Consider the following 16,590-nt stretch of genomic DNA (forward strand, 5'->3'; position numbering starts at 1 on the left):
CTTGTAAAAGGTAAGACACCACTCCTCTGTGCTGCCCTCCAGCTTTTATGCACAGGAACACAGTGTTCTCTGCCAAATGAACACTTCTGATTGCAAAGCTGACATTTGTAGTGATCTAGCAACTCCTTGCAGCTCAGAAGTGCTCACAGATCCCTTTGTGCTGCAATAAGGCTTGGATGCATTCCTCTCCATTAAACCAAAATAAACTGCCCAGGCTTGACAGGCACACCATGGTGTCCTTGTGGAAGGAATGATTAGCCATTCCCAGAAAAGCTCAGCAAAGAACCTAACTTTGCCCTTCTTTTGTAAGCTGAGCTGGCACAGGTTGCTCCTGTTTTCACAGGCACTGGCTGTCAAGCCCTTTGCTGGTATCAGTCCAGTCCTGACTGCTGAATCATCACATCCAGTAGAGCCTTGGCTCAGACATGACAAATATTTGCTTTTGCATCTTTCTATCACAGGATTTTTTAAGATACAGGAGGAATGAGCAGCCCAAAATAGTCCCAGCAAAGTCATGAAAGCACCTCTCCCTGAAAACTCCAATATGTTAAGTAAGTCACTAGGTTAATCTTTATTTTCCTGAAGTTACATTCTTGTAAGAGCTTCAAAAAGAACCACCTTGAGAAAATCCAAGTGGCATCTGCAATTTCAGTCAGGAGGTCTGAATAACTCCAGATATTAATGGAGAACTCATCACATAATGGATTTAGAAATCAGAAAGGATGCAATGAGTGTGGCACCAACTCCAGTGAGGAAGTCAGACCCCAGATCTGTACAGTAGACACTACTTTAGTCAGGGAGACAGAAAAAAGTTCAAACAGCAAGTAGTACTCTGTATCATGGCTCAATATTTTTCTGTATTACTATATCCTTTAGTGCTAAAATAGTCAGCCACAATGCTGATGAAGTGTGTGGTGTTTTCCTAGAATAGTAGGCTGGAGGAGGGAAAGCTCTAAGCACAAAAGCAGGGAATGACAGATCTGAGTACAATCAGAAAGACTTCCTTGATACAAAGGGATGACAAGAATATACTTGGACTGAAAAATATGATTGTACTCCTGGTAAAATATGAGGACACCAGACATTGCAAAGTTACAAATTTATTTGTTTTGAAATAAATACAAATACTTCATTAAGAAACTTTTCTTGATAGACTTTACACAATAGCTTTATTCTTTCTGGAAATTGTCTGTTCTTCCCACAAAATGTTATGGATATTCTACACAAGAGCTGAAGTTAGTCAATATAAAGTAACCTAAATGGTGTTCTTCTGAACAAGCAATCCCAAAGTATTAACATTTGCTATGTAACTGCTCAGCATTTGAGCTTTTTGTCTGTGTGAGGACTGCAATTCAGCAGGTATGCACTGGAGCCGTGGAAATCCTGTCCCACTAGCTATGGAAGGAGAAACTTAAGAACACCCAACTGTGACATTCTGAGTGGCAGAAAGGTATCAAGCCACTAGCTTCAAAGAAAGCAACTCAAGGAGGCTATGCAAAGATGCAGAACCAGCAGATCATGACGTTTACAAAATCATTAGACGCTGTATTCCAGAGATACAGTGTTGCTGCTCCACCACTTCATGGAATACACTTTTCAGCACCAGTGAAATCTCATCAGTTTCAAATCTAGTAATTAGTGGCAGTTGAATGTACAGTTATCTAATTACATGCCCATCCCACAGTTATTAATCTCTCCTGACAAAGAACAGCTGGATCTGTCTTTGCTTACAGAATTCCAAATTTATGACAATTGTGCTGGACACAAAAAACTTGAGCTGCAAATATAAGAAGCTTTCTGAAGGAAATATCAATCTGTTTCTGCTTAGCTGGCATGTACAGCTACCCTACTTGTTACAACTACACCAACTTCTGCAGTTTGGTAACCCCTTTGGCCCAAGTTCCCAAACAGGAAATCCTACCTTGCTTACCAAATTGAAATCCTGTCCTCATTTGGTTAAGCAGGTTTTAGGGTCTAGGAGGGGGGAAGGAAAGGAAGACTGGAACTAAATCTCAAAGAAGTGAAATGAAAAACCTTAAAGATTTAGTTCATCTCAAAGTCACATTAAAATTGCCTATTTTGGTAGTATATTATTGTACATAGGAAAACAGGCTTGAATACTAATGAATTAGAAGGCCTATAAATGCACGATACGTTAACTTTTCTATCATTTGAAGTCAAGCTATATACAATGAATTCAACTCCAGCTTCAACATGAGGCCATAACACATTTGTTTAATTTCCTTTTCTTAAAGTCATCCTTAACAGTTTTTTTTTTCTCCCCCACTTTGAAACTCATCTCAAATTGTGCCAGTTTACTTCAAGAGAGTAAGAGATAAAGGGGCCTGTAACAGCTTTGATTTTAAAGCAGGGTATTGAGCAATTCTGGTTTGACTCTGAAGTGTTTACAACCACATCAGCTTTTGGCAAGTATCCTTTAGAATTTGGCATCCACTGAAGGAGGGCACAATAGCAGCAGCTGTCTGAGATACAAGAATGACGACTGAGCAAATGAGATGCTTCTTTTCTTTGGTCCCTCTCAGACCCTGGTGAACAGAGTTCATCCTACAGAATAGCTAGAGATTAATACCAGTTATGTTTTTGTGATACACAGGGGGCATCCATTACTTTTTCACACTGTGACCAGTTTTGAACCTCCCACAGCCATCTAACAGGACACTTCCATGGACTTGGGGCTTGATTGTTCAGCGTTACTTGCCGAGTTGGGCGTCAGCTCGATCCGTGTGTCTGTGTGGGAGCGGTTCCTGGAGCCATCCCCGGTGTGGGAGCGGCTCCTCGTTCCCTCCCCGGTGTGGGAGCGGCTCCTCGTTCCCTCCCCAGTGTGGGAGCGGCTCCTCTGTCCTTCCAAAGAGGTTACGCTGGAGCCAGAAGCAGTGCGGGACCTCATCAGCCTGGTCATGCTAGCAGAGGGCACTGGAAGAAGAGTCTTTCATTAATGCCTCGCTGCATGGATGTGGAAGGAAGCCCTTGCCTTCCCCTCAGCCTTAACCATCCTTGGAGGAGCCTCCATGGTTGAATAGATACCCTGAAAAGTTTCAGGGTACCTTTACATGCATAAGTATCTCCCCTGCATGTGGTTAAAGAGACCAAATTACTACAATGGAATTAGTGGCCAGGGCTAAGGGATTCAAGAAACTTTAGGGCACGTTGCTGTGGCTGCAAGAATCCAGAGGGAAACTGAAGAGACTCATCAGCCCTCCCATTATTTTTCAATGTCCAACCTTTGCTGGCAGCCCAGGCTTATAGTGCATCCTCACAGCAGCTGTCAGAAGTAAATACATGAAAAACAAACAGCTACAACTCAAAGAAGTTTAAATAAGATTTTAAACCTCATTTAAAACCAATGAGGTTTTAAATGGGGTGTGCAGTAGATGAACCATATCCTTTGATGCCACGAGGGGACACTATTACAAATAGTCAACCTTAAAAACATTGAGATCAAGTAGAAGAGGTATTTGTGGGTATAAGCTGTTTTCAAAGCTCTCTACTATTTAATAACATCACTTGGTCTGAAAACCCTTTGCCCACATACAGCATGTGTTTTTTTCCCCTTGCAAATGCATATCCAAAAGGGAAAAAGTGACACATCTGGGATCAGAGAATCTCTGGGTGTTTAGATGCCCAATTAACTTCAGTAGCAAGATCAGCCACTCAATAAAACAAATACTTACTGTATCCCATTCCCTGAACAAAGTATTTGAAAGCTTCAGCAAGCTTGGCAGGCTGCAAAAGAGAGACAGAGTTATCATAAGCAGTGCTCAGTAGATTATATTACAGATTCCACAGATGCCCTATCTTAACAGGGACATATTAAATATTCTCTGGGTTCTACTGACTGCACGAAAACTTCATTTATAAGAAAATTCCATCATTCCCCTCACTAGTCGTACCCCCATTATTTTACAAAATGAATACATGCATTTGAGATCCAGGGAACACAAGTGGTCTAAGCCTGGCTCAAAACATTACTTGAGCAGTTTCTGAGGCAGCTGAACCAAAGTAAAACAACTGGCCCCACAAAATGTACAAGGCAGTTCATACAAGACCAGTAATTGAGTAATTCCTAATCAGTAGAGAACAAATTCAACTATTCAGAGTTGATAGTAATGTGTATAGGGCAAGAAAGCTCACCAAGATTATACCAGCACAACTGCCTACAACCAACATTCTTGCAGTGAAGCATTCCCTGTTTTTCTCCTCTGCTAACAGTGGCCACATAAGCTTTACAGTCTCAATTATTTCACATGAAATTATTTTTTGTGTAATTCTCTCAACCACTGCAAAGAATGGACTCTCCATAACAGAAGCAATGCACATACTACCACGTGGCTTTAAAAAACCTTTTTCCCAGTTCCCACTGTTGGAGCACACATTGCCTGTAAAGGGACTTCAGCTGCAGGCAATTACAAATTTAGCTTTTCTTGAAGTTCACAAACACCACTTTATATTTGCTTAGAAATCTGTTTAAATGTTAGATCACATTCCAGAGCTGATTTACAAATCAGCTCTTTTAATGAGGCAACACAAGGGCATAGGTAAATTTTAAATTTGCCAGTCTGGCTTTATTAGCAACTTGGAACTTATGCCTAAATGTGTTTTAGAAACTCCAGTTCATCCACAGTCAAGCTGAGCTAGTGTATGCAATAACCTAGCATTGTTATTTCCTGTCTCCCACTTTCCTGATGTATATTATAAATAGCCCAAGTAAGAATGTTGTTAAAATGTCAGTGGCTCAAGCCTTAATCTACATTATCTTAGTAAATAGGCATAAAATAATACCTCTGCACTGCCACCTCAGTTCTTTACTTGGTTAAGACTATCAGTGAAAATAATATCCCCTCCTAATCTCAATTTTGTGCTTCATTGCTCTTTAAAGAAAAAAGAAAGCTCAGATGACCAACTGACATCATTATTCATGAAATCATAACCATCCTTTTGGCTGACAATTGGGAACAGCAAGTACCCTACAGGAAAACACCCATTTGTTGCAGTCTGACATGCTGCAGAACATGATTAGTAGGATTTCCGCCAGCCAAATCCTACCTGGGAAACTTGGGGGAGCCCACCGCAGTCAGCCATCTGAAATGGGATGAGAACAGCCAGTCAGTGTAATGCCAGAGGAACTCACTTATGCTCAGGATATATTGAAATGACCTTTTTAGCTATCTGGCAAAAAAACACTTCCTTTTGTTGTGTGAGTAACATACACGTGGCTGAACACATCAAAGCAAGCTGTTAAATGTTTATGAAAGCTACGACTGCACCCCAGAAAACCACAAAGGCTCTTGGTGCTCAGGGAAAGCATCAGCTGGAGCTACAAATGCTTTTTGCTGGGCAGTGATTACCAGTTTCTTAGAAACCAGTCTATTAGTCCTGGTTGCAAGTTCAGCTCTGAATTACAATAACATAACTCTGTATTGACCTGGATGACAAACAGGGTAGAGAAAACAAACACCTTAAGCTCAGAGGTGAGAGGGAAAAACGATTTGCTGAGATTGCTGATGGCCAGCAGCAGCCTGACTTGCCAAGGGAAGCAGGGAAAGCCAAATGAGAAAAGCTATCTTGAGTGCATGAAATATTTTTGGAGCATTTCATTTTTCCTGCCACTCCACCCCTCAAAGTCAACCCAACAAAAACAGTCCTGTTCCAAGGAACACTACAAGCTGAAAAGAGTAGAGCTGTAAATTACAGGAAACCCCAAATCCCATCTAGGATTAGTTAGCAGAAAAACAGGCCTGAAGCAGGATCTGGCATCAGCCATATCCCTGGACTGAGCAAAGGCTGGCCACTGATACCAGCTCTGAGACAGTGTTAAACTTTCTTAGGGTGTCTGCCACACCCACATTATAGGACGGCAATGTAACTCCTCAATGTTAGGAGGAAAAAAAATATATTTTTATTTATTATAATTTTCACTGACTAGTTCACTAAAGAGAGATGCAGTAGAAGCTCTTGGCAAAGCATGACCAAACTTGTTTCACTGTTTGCATGCTATTACTTCATCATTACTTCATTACAAGCTGAAGATTGCACTCATACTCTGAATGCCAAATATCAGCCAAAGCCTTTGCATGATGTTCTGTGGTTTTTAAGTGCATTTTATCAAATTTTCTGGAAGTCCTGGACTGTACCCTCATAAAAGGCAGATTGACCAAACTGTGGCTGATAGATTAGCTGTTGATTCACCTGACACTACTGCTGAGAGGCAAGCACAGGAACAGAATGAACTGCTTTGCACTCCTACTCTGCTCACAGCTTTTCAAACCTTTCAAAATATCTCAAGATCAGCTTTGCCAGCTCTAGTCAAATTCATTATGGGTATGTGAAATACTGAGTATTTCAACTCTCATCCCTACTATTCTAAAATGGAGGAGCTGAGAAATTCCCTGCTGTAAATGCTGACAAGAAGTCTCTAGTCTTGTTTATCCCACTAAAATACTCTCACCCTGAAGGAACTGTCTTTTTAAATCAGAACTGGATTCTCACTGCATTATCACTATTGCAACACATCACTCTAGTTCTGCTTTTTTAGCTAATCCAACTGGTTTTATGTGAGAGGAATGTTTATTTTGAAAAGCACAGTTTTTGTTATTACCTTCAGAAGTGTGGTCCTTGTTGGGTCCAGCTTTGAGTTGCATTCAACCTATAGAAAAGAATAGCAGCATAAGGCATTGCACACAAGATTTTAAGTATGAACTCTTGTATGAAAACAGATCCAACATCTTGTTTTCTGGCTTATTTCAGATTAAACTGAATGTCTTATGATTCTGTGTGAAGACTCTATGTATACATATACACATCTTCAAACCCAAGTAAGTCAGCTCACATTTTTAACTGCATTTTTTCCATGTACAAACCCATACTTGCGAACTTGAGAGTTTCCCCCCCCCCCCCCCCCCATCTGTTTCTGGGACTTCAATGGCAACAAGTGTTGTTTATCTTGTGATTTGGGGTCATCTGGTAGCCTCCCAAGTGGTGAGTAGCCATGTGGCCACAGGCCAGCAGACTGGGCATGCCCATTAAGGCACAACATTTGAAGTCATCCAGTCATCTGGGGAGAGTTATAATGGTCAGAAAGAAGCTCTTCACTTCCAGAGTGACCCAGGGCACAGCTCCAGCACCACACAGCAAGTTAAAATACCAGCAGCAGATTCCTCTCTAAAGGAAAATATTTGCGGTTCACTGGAACTGCTGTGGTGATTGTTTCTAACGTGGTAGCTATTAAATAATAGTGCACAGGCAGAAGGGACAAACAGCATGGAATTAATGGCTGCTCTCCTGCGGTCTGGAAGAGGAGAGCCACTGGGCTGGACTGATAGCCAGCAGGGCTGCTGTGTGGCAGGGGCTCTGCTGGCCTCTTGCAGCCCCTTGGCTCGCCCACCCATCCTCAGCAGGGTGGCAAAGATGGCTCGAGGTACCCACCACGGCATCCACTGCTGGGGAGCTGTCACCGACCACCAGGAGGACAGGACACCTGCAAAGAAGCACACACGAGTGGTGTTATCTCTGCCACCCAGACCAGACTTGCCCTGAGCTGCATTCTGTGTCTCTGGAAGGGTGAGACAGTTAAGCATGTGGAAATGATTTGGTTTGTATTCCAGACACCTTAAAGATACCTCAAACCCTGCATTAGCTGCAGATCTAGTGACATGCTCTGATTCCTTGCCTGAGAACCTGTTCCTTTCCCCAGCTGGCAGCAAATCAGCCCTTGCCAGGGCTCTTATTTTTTCCTTGCTTTATAAGAAATTAATGTGGGTATCAGCATCAAAGTCTCATGCCTACCACCCCCCAGATCCCTGAGCTCCAACTTTAGGTTCTGTCCATCCAATTGTAAACAGATTGTCAGAGGAACAGAGTCTCCTTTGTATAACCATCAGCAGCTGAGCTAGGAAGGACTTGACAACTTATGTTGCACAAGTCGGAGCATAAGCAAAAGCCAGATGATCTGTCAAGTCATTCTCATTCCTGCTCTATCCTCCTGGAAGATTTTCCAAGTGGTTTTAGACTGGGCTTTCTTGGTTGTATTAGCACAGCTCAAGTACCTTCAGAGCTATAGTTTCCATTAGCTATAACACTTTTCTGCATGAATCTAAATACACTAACTTTTCAAGTACTTTGTAAGCCCAAATTTTTAGATGCACAGCGACAGGAACTACTTAACTTTCAATTTCAATATGTTTGCCAGGTCTGAAGAGAGGAGTTCTTTCTAATGGCAGTCCCTGACTTGCAGTAAGCTCTCAAATAAAGTACTTACTGAAGGGTGACAACATTCACTCCAGGAACAGGGCGCTCAATCTCTAGGTCTCGCCGACTAAAAAAAAAAAAAAAAAAGAGAAAGGAGAAAGGCTTTTGATATATGGGAATTTTATAGATACTTCTATATTCTTCTAGTTTAGAGAAGGCACAGACACTCTCATGTTAATTTAATCTGACATTTATTGTGGCCTCCATAACTGACATAGAACCACACTTAGACTGAAGGATCAACGTTGTAGTTCAGTCCCAGTGTACAACCTTTCACCCCACAAATGCACAAGGTCCTTCTCCAATAAGCAAACCACCTGAGATCCCTAAAGGCACTATTAAGCAAAACTTCATACTGGGGGAACACATGTAATCCCACCACGCAAGAAATACTCTCTCTAAAGAGCTGGACAGCCTCTTAAAAGTTTCCAGTTAGAAATCAGGTAAATGTATTTACCTGTTGTAAGAGTTGACAAAGAGATGAAGGTTGGTTTGATTCATATCATTAATGATATGCTGACGGTAAGTATGGATCAGGTCATGGTTGCTGTGAATCTCTTCCTAAAGTGGAGACAGAATTATTCAGAACAGGGGCTATTTTCTGAAAGGATCTGAAGACATGGCACAGTAGTTGTGTATCAGACTCATAGATATGAGATGCACAACAGGAGTGCACCTTGAGGGAAGGGACAGCTTTCAGCACCCAGTGACGTCACCCAGAATTAATACTAGCTTCTGATTGCAGTACCACAATTTTCACTTGAAAACACAAATATGTCGTAATGTTTAAATCTCACAATTGCAAAACATGTTGTAGTGCAGATGATTACAGTCAGACAAGTGTGAGGTTTTAAAACAAACAAAAGAAGATTCAGGGTAAGAAGCCTAATAAATGTTTCCAGGGTGAAGCAGATGTTGAAAGCTTACAAACATGTAATGTGGAACTCAGTTTCACAATAGTAAATAACTAAGCTTCGAGGACTTCAACCAGTAACATTTTCAAACAGTTGGGCTCTAAAGTCTATATAGATTAGTTCCTTGTTCTGCTGGAATGGAGTTTTCCATTGCATTTACTAACAATTTCAGGCACAGCAAAGTACCCTCAGGAAACAGCTCAGCAGGTTGCATTAGGCTTGCACTGGAGAGCACTGTTGATACTAATAAGCAGCTGTCACAGAGCTACAAGTATATTATATTAAAAAAAAAAATCTGTGGGGTTTTTCAGCTCAGAACATGAGCATATACAACTCTTATACTTGTGTTTAAGTGTTAACTGCCTAGACAGGGAGCTGCCTCTGTTAGAGTTGTCACAACTGAGATACACTTGAGTACTCAGGACACAGAAAACCCATGGCAGAATACTGCCCAAAATGCTGGGGACACAAGTATGAATTCTATCTCAGTTTAGCTTCATCTTTTGTTGCTTAACTGAAAGCTTCTGCACTCCTCCCAGCCCCAAGAGGTAAATACAGATGGCTGAATACATCAGAGGAACATACCTTTCCAAATAGATGTGAAATGACCATGTCTGGCAAAGCATTCGTCCAACCTGAAATCTGAACAGCAAGATTACCTAAGTATCTGCTATTAACACAGCCCCTGAACACCTTCCAATTACCCATAAACAGACCAATGGATGTTTCTCTGCTCTCTCTACACGTAGAATATCCTAAACTGATATTTCCCCCCCTCAATCCAACTAGAACACCATTAGGGGTTTGAGTCATTCTCATCAGATGTCTTCACTAATGCAGTTATACAGGGAACACACTGCTAGGGGCAGATGTGTACAGGGAATCACTCCCTGCAGGAAACCCAAGCAAACCAGCCTGGTCGCTCTCACTGAACTCCACTGCCCACTCTCCTCCCTAACAACCCACCCTGACAATGCAATGGAACTGGTACCAGAAGCTCACAACCCACAGCAAATGCTCCTGCTTTGGAAGGACACAAGAACATAAGGCTCCTGCTGTGCTCTCGAGGTGAGCAATACTCACCTTGAGAGGTGGAAGGCAGAGGCACAGATATGGAAGAATTTAATGCACTGAGGCGTTGGGTGAGAATCTAAATGGGTCAGGTTCATTTCAGCATGGAAAAGTTACTACATTTCATTTAAATGACTTTGTCCATCAGTTTATTTTGATAAGTTTGATATAGGAATATATTTAGTAACTAAGCCTTGAAAGAATGTTATATCCTGGCTCTGCAAGTTTCTCCTAGGAGTTTCTTTTATGTCAGCATCTTCTGGTTGTATAAACCATCTGTAGCCAATGCTCTTTTCTGAGTCCTTTTGGCATCTAAGACTCACAGATTATTGAAACATGGAGGATGCTGTTCTGGACATTTTTCTGTGCTCTGCTTCATATTTTGAGCTGTGTTGGTAAACAAAGCCATGGACAAGAAAGCACTGAATGCTGCACGACGCTTGAAGTTTTCTTGAAAGATGTTTCCAAAACTACCATCTCCAAGTAAACTGTTCTCCCCAGCAGTTATGAGCTGTTAGGAATTGTCCCAGTAGCTCCATTGTGCCACATGTACCTGTCTTCTCAAAGTACTTATTTTTAACACTAGCCCTGTATGAAGTTTTTTTGCAAATGGAAGAATAAACACAAAAGGAATTAGCCCAGAATGTTTAGTATCTGCAGCCATGCCTTGACATACAAGACTGCCAAGCTCCTCATGTCCCACAGGCTCACAGTAAGATTTATTTTTCTAACTTAAAGATGTTTACCTTAGTTGCTGCCCAGTCCATCCAACCTTCAGCACAAGGGTTTACATTAATGAGAACTAATCCCTCCACCATCTCTGCATGGTTTAACTGCAAAAGAGAAGATCTAAGATTCATCAGATATCCTTTGCAGCTCAACAGTCAGCAAAAAATTTAAATTAGCAAATTATGTCATGGGGATGAAGGTGGTAGGTCTAGTTTTATCTTGCAGAAAAGAAGCATATGTATGGAAAAAAAACTCATTAAAGCAATTCAACTGAGCAGCTGGAGAACATTAGGATTTAACTTTTTCCTCCACCCTCAGTTTAAATAGAGAACTCCCATTATAAAAACCTTCTGCAAATTAACTGGGTAGAGCCCAGGCCTTAAAATGGAAAATCTAGGTCTTCTGGATTAGCTATCCTGCAGATTGTGGTATTTCACTTAAAAGCTTGGCTTGCATACTTAACTGGGCACGGCAGAACAGGAATTCTCCATGCACAATATGGGGACAAAAACGTGTAAGGGAAATCAGGCTTGAGGCTTTAGGGAAGCTCCACAAAACTTACAGCAAATCTGGTTAAAATGTAGGCACCAGCTCCAGTTCCCATTCCTATGATGGTCTTCAGCCTGCACAGCAATAAAACAGAAGAGACAAATGAGGAAGGGTGCTGAAAATAGAATTATACCAGTAGCCTTCCTCTTTCACATGCCAGTGTGTATCTACAGAAGGGAGGGCTCAGCTTGGGCAAGCTGTGGACCCTCAGCAATGTCAGTGGCCCCAGTAATATTTGCAGGACCCCAGTCCTCCTGCATTGCAGGGCAGCAGCTATCCTCACTTATCTTTAAGTAAATATACTGAGAAACCACAGCATTGTTCTGATCCTGGGAGGAAATGATTAGTCTCTGCCAGAAAAACTTATAAGATACAGACCTGAAATCTGCAGCCTAAATACAAAGCTCCCCCCTCCCCAGGCTCCCCCTCACTTCCCCATCACAGCTGTCCAACTGGGGCACTGGTTCCTCTCTAACAGGAGGCTGGCAGGGAAACATCTCCTGCTATCCAGTCACTGGGGTGATGAAGTTTAAACTTCATAACCAAACAGGGCAGAGACAAACCAAATATTTGCATTAACTGAAATCAGATTTAAAGCATCACCTTCAAGGTCGTAAAAAATACATGGAAGGGAAGGCTAGACAAAACCAGTGAGAAAAACAGGTTATTCAATGCTTTTAGGAAAATACCTGAGGATAGTTTTAGTTCTCATTAGCAATATTAAATCAAGACTTTGTAAATACACTGCAGTTTCATTGATTTTCAAGATACTGATATTATTGGTCACATTTTTTTGTGCAGTGCAACAGAACCGATGACCTTGTGCCTGACATTAGGCAGTTCAAAAAATATACATCCCCTAAGGAGGTAGTGAGGTAACCTGGTCCACAGTACTGTAAGAGCTGGTGCAATGTCTAAACTGGGGAGATGGTCCAGCCTGTGTTTTCCAAAGCTGACTAACCCTGAATGCCAAGTTTTTTCTGCTTGTTCTAAAAACCCCTTGGAGGTGTCTATCTGCCCTCTTCACTGTGTACCAGGAGCACGAGCTCCACAGAAAATGAACCTTTTCAGCTACAGCTCCTGCTAAAGCTGAGCTTTAAGGCAGGAAAAATCCCCAAACCTGGTGCAGGTAGATAACCCAGGGACATTGCCACTAGGTCTTTCTACACTGGTAACCTGGCCTGCTCTTGGTAGTAGAAGAGGCTCAGGAAGGTGAGTCTGACCCCCTAGAACAATCAAGCCACAGAAGCAAAACAGTAAATGTCTTCAGATGGGACTGTGCTCTTTTTTTCCTCCCTAACCACACAGGAAAACGTGGGTTGTTACAGTGGGAAGAACAGATTGTCTGTGCCCTGCCCCTGTGAGGGCTATGCACGAAGAATACTGGAGGAAGCCCCTAAATTAGGCACATGGGATTTCTCTTAAGTTGCTTCCTGTTTAAAAATAACCAGACATTTCAAAAAGGGCCAAAAAATAAGCTCTTTTAGAAACCAAGGCAAAAGCAATCCATCTGTAACAGGGGAATCCAAAAGAACCACAAGTGTATTTCTAGCAAACAAAATGCCAGACAGCCAAGCTAAAACAAACGCCTGCTCTTTCACTGAGCCACACAGAGAGAACGAGAAAAATAAGTAAACAGTTCTGCACTCACCCAAACTGTTTCAGGATTCCAGGAATCATTTCAGCCAGCTGATCCATGGAGGGATACACATACCTAAAACAAGCACGTTTTTGAGGAGTTACGACACCACGTCCAGCAGTGCACACTGGCATATTTAGAGACAGAGTGATCACTGTAGAGCTAGTACCAAATGTGGTCATCATGAGATCACTGAGTGTATGAGCTGAATTTAAATCAGAAGCAAGCATAAGCAATTTTGCAGAAATATAAGCATAATCTATATATATATTCTATATATTAGAGAACAATAGATATCTAAGAACAAAACACACTACAGTGCATCTTTCCCAAGGAAAGTTTACACTTGGAACTTATGAAAAAGTTTGAAAAAGACAGATGAGTTTCCAACCACATTCACTATGTTTGTATTTCTAGTCCACCACAAAAAAGTTTCCCAGTATTGCATAATCAGAGACTACAGAAATGACTTTTAGATATTTGGCAAAAAACTTACATGCATGTTTTTAGGGACACAAACATTACCATAGGATAAATGAGAACAGCTTTCCATTAATACTGATGGAGAAAATGAAGGCATAAGAAAGGCTATGAAGTTGATGAAGAAGGCTCAATAAAAACAGCTGTTTGTTAATGCTCCTGGTCTTCTTAAAAGCAGAAATAAAACTTTGAGAGAAGGAGATTCTGAGCAAATTCTCAACTGAGTAGCACGAGGAAAAAAATCTATCCAGAGTAGAGCTGGAAAACATCTGCCTAGGATGTATTTAAATCTCTGTTATACCTAATTATTCTCTAGTTTAGTCTCCAAAATATAACCAAACAAAAACCACCAAGGACTGCAAAACATTTTATTTTTTTAGATTTTCTTTTTGGGAAATTAAACCTTAACATGACAAAAGCTGGTGTCACTGCAACAGCTTTGGTCTGGGAGACTTTATTGTAGCCTTTCAGTACTTAAAGGAGACCTATAAGAAAGAGGAGGATGAACTTCTCAGCAGGGCCAGTTGTGATAGGAAAAGGGGTAATGGTTTAAACTAAAAAAGGGTAGATTTAAATTAGACCTAATAAAGAAGTTTTTTTACAATGAGGGTGGTAAACCCTGAAACAGGTTACCCAGAGAGGTGGTGGGTGTCCCATCCCTGCAAACAGTCACAATCAGGTTGGACAGGGCTCTGAGCAATCTGATCAAGTTGTCCCTGCTCACTGCAGAGTGGTTGGACTAGGTAACCTGCAGGTTTCCCTTCTAAACCAAACCATGATTCTATGGCTTAACTTGGGAATGCTGGTCTCCCAGTTGAAGGACAGGTAGAGATAACACAGCTTCTTACATGGCCATCATGCTGATATCAATTCTTTGCCAGCCACAGATCATGATGGCTGCCCTCTGCAGCTGACAACTCAGAAGTGTTAAGACTTGCTCAGGACACGAGGGCTAAGGCACTTAAAAGCTCATGATTTAAACAAATGCAAAGACAGGGTGACTGAAATAGCTTTGTAGGCTGCTCTGACAAACAACTGGGCCATTGCAGCTAACAGCAGCATCAGACCAGCTTAAATATTAAGCAGGGAAATAGACTGTCTCATGTAATAAGGGTACTTATAAGCTCCTTAATGCATAGCTCTTACAGAACAACTGCTCCTTGCCTTCTATCCTCCCCTTGGCATGTTGGCTGCTCCCTTCCTCAGCCAAGCTGATTCTTGTCCAAGGGGCATCTCAAGGTAAACCTGTCTCACTTGCCCTAAACATGTAAAGCATTTTGGCAAGGGCAGTGCTCGTGTGCCACAAGGTTTCCCAGAGTTACAGCATCGTACATGGCACAGTCAGGAGTACACAGCTCCCCAAAACCTTCTGTGGGGGCTCCTCACCGTGTTACTGCCCAACAACCCGGATTTTCCAGGAAGGTTATCAACTTAACATCTACCATGCTGCCATTTCATAAAGACCACAGATTGATGAGGGATGTTATGTAGAAGTTAACGTCTGTCTTGTTTATAGCAATCATTTAGTTTTCATTTTGTATTTATTTTCAGGATGTCATTACTAAACAAGCTAGCTCAATACTTAAATTGACAAAATGTCGATATCTGTCTAGGAATTGCTTTACAAGCAGTCTAGTTAGCAGAGCTAAAACACAAAATTGCAGCCACAAAGTCTGCTGTGAACTGGCACAACAAAGCACAGCTCCCAAAACTCCAGTACTTAGAAATAGTGTCAGGATTTAAGTTCAAAAGCCAACTACTGTGCTTGGTGCAAGTACTTTTAAATGAAAATGCAGATCAAGACTCTTTTTTCCAAAAAGAGGATAACTATGAAAGCATGGGCTGTTTCCCTGACAACTCACCCAGCCTGAAAAGATGGTGCTCCATCCTGCTGGCCAGGTGCATCCACGTGGCAGACTGCAAAGTGCTGGGTGATTTCCTGCATATCCTCGAAGTTGAAGAGAGGATTGAAGCAAGTTTTATCTTGGGAAGGAAAAGGAAATATGAAATAACTGTGCTGAAGGAAATACTAAGTTTGCAGCTACAAAATTAATTTATTATCTATCCTGCAGATTAATGAAAAGTTGAATCAAGCAGGTCAGCTAAGATTTTCCATCTTATTTTTGTACCTACTAGCACTATTTACTTGGTACGCCTAATTCCTCAAAAAATTATTCTTTATGCAAAGTTAAAATACTAATATAAAATTTAGCCAAGGGTATTCATCCCAGGTTTTGTCCTAGATTAAATTATCCATTTCCTTGTCCTTTTTTTTCTTTTCTTTAATTGTGTCAAGAAAAATAGAGGGAAAAAATATTCAAGGCTAAGATTGTGACTTTTGCTTTTGCCCAAATATTACAAGTCAAACATTATGTGATCAACTGCTGCAGCTCAAGACAAAAGCATCTTTTTTGGGCTAATCAGTGCTGTTGGCTCCAAGGCTTGAGGTGATCTGATTTCTGATTTTTAAGCAATATTAATACAGGGGGAGGATTCCAGTGTGGAAAGTACCATCTTTGAGATGCCTAGAAAATGGTTCAATATTCTCTGTGTGTTTCTGAATGTCCTCACACAACACACATGCAAAATCTTGGCAGAATATAAAATACTTTTAGCTCAAATCAACTTTAGAAGAATATGCAAGTCCAGAACAACTTTGTAACTCTGGAAAGAAAAAGGTGTAATTTAAAGTTAAGCTCCAGATTTTCTCTACACTGATTCACTGAAACTCAAAATTAAAGACACTTCCAAAAAACACAGGCAAGGAAGCTTTTTTTTTTTTTTGTCTTAATAGTAATAATCACCCCCTTGCCAGTCCATAAAGATCAGCAGTGTTTTTAAATATTGATAACTGATTAAGAAACCATGAACTGTGTGCAACAAATAGGACAGACAAAAGAACAAACTAGGGCAGGTCTAGCTATTAACTCATTATATGACAGA

The 16,590-nt window shown here is 41.2% G+C and overlaps 1 protein-coding gene across 2 annotated transcripts in view; it reads right to left on the reverse strand.

The window, feature by feature from the left end:
- Positions 1 to 1,084: 1,084 nt before the first annotated feature.
- The window catches only part of NDRG1 (N-myc downstream regulated 1), a 39,583-nt gene continuing 24,077 nt past the window's right edge, over positions 1,085 to 16,590 (reverse strand). For both annotated transcript variants that reach the window (XM_053957815.1, XM_053957824.1), the window contains exons 5-16: positions 15,510 to 15,630; positions 13,180 to 13,242; positions 11,542 to 11,602; positions 10,997 to 11,083; positions 9,765 to 9,821; positions 8,723 to 8,826; positions 8,276 to 8,332; positions 7,444 to 7,495; positions 6,617 to 6,664; positions 5,065 to 5,100; positions 3,693 to 3,744; positions 1,085 to 2,934 (exon numbers count right to left, since the gene is read on the reverse strand). In XM_053957815.1, the coding sequence (XP_053813790.1) occupies positions 2,669 to 2,934; positions 3,693 to 3,744; positions 5,065 to 5,100; positions 6,617 to 6,664; positions 7,444 to 7,495; positions 8,276 to 8,332; positions 8,723 to 8,826; positions 9,765 to 9,821; positions 10,997 to 11,083; positions 11,542 to 11,602; positions 13,180 to 13,242; positions 15,510 to 15,630 (1,004 nt within the window). In that variant the 3' untranslated portion in view covers positions 1,085 to 2,668. The remainder of the gene's footprint in view (positions 2,935 to 3,692; positions 3,745 to 5,064; positions 5,101 to 6,616; positions 6,665 to 7,443; positions 7,496 to 8,275; positions 8,333 to 8,722; positions 8,827 to 9,764; positions 9,822 to 10,996; positions 11,084 to 11,541; positions 11,603 to 13,179; positions 13,243 to 15,509; positions 15,631 to 16,590) is intronic.

This window comes from Vidua chalybeata, chromosome 1 (genome assembly GCF_026979565.1).
Source record: "Vidua chalybeata isolate OUT-0048 chromosome 1, bVidCha1 merged haplotype, whole genome shotgun sequence".
Lineage (NCBI taxonomy): Eukaryota > Metazoa > Chordata > Aves > Passeriformes > Viduidae > Vidua > Vidua chalybeata.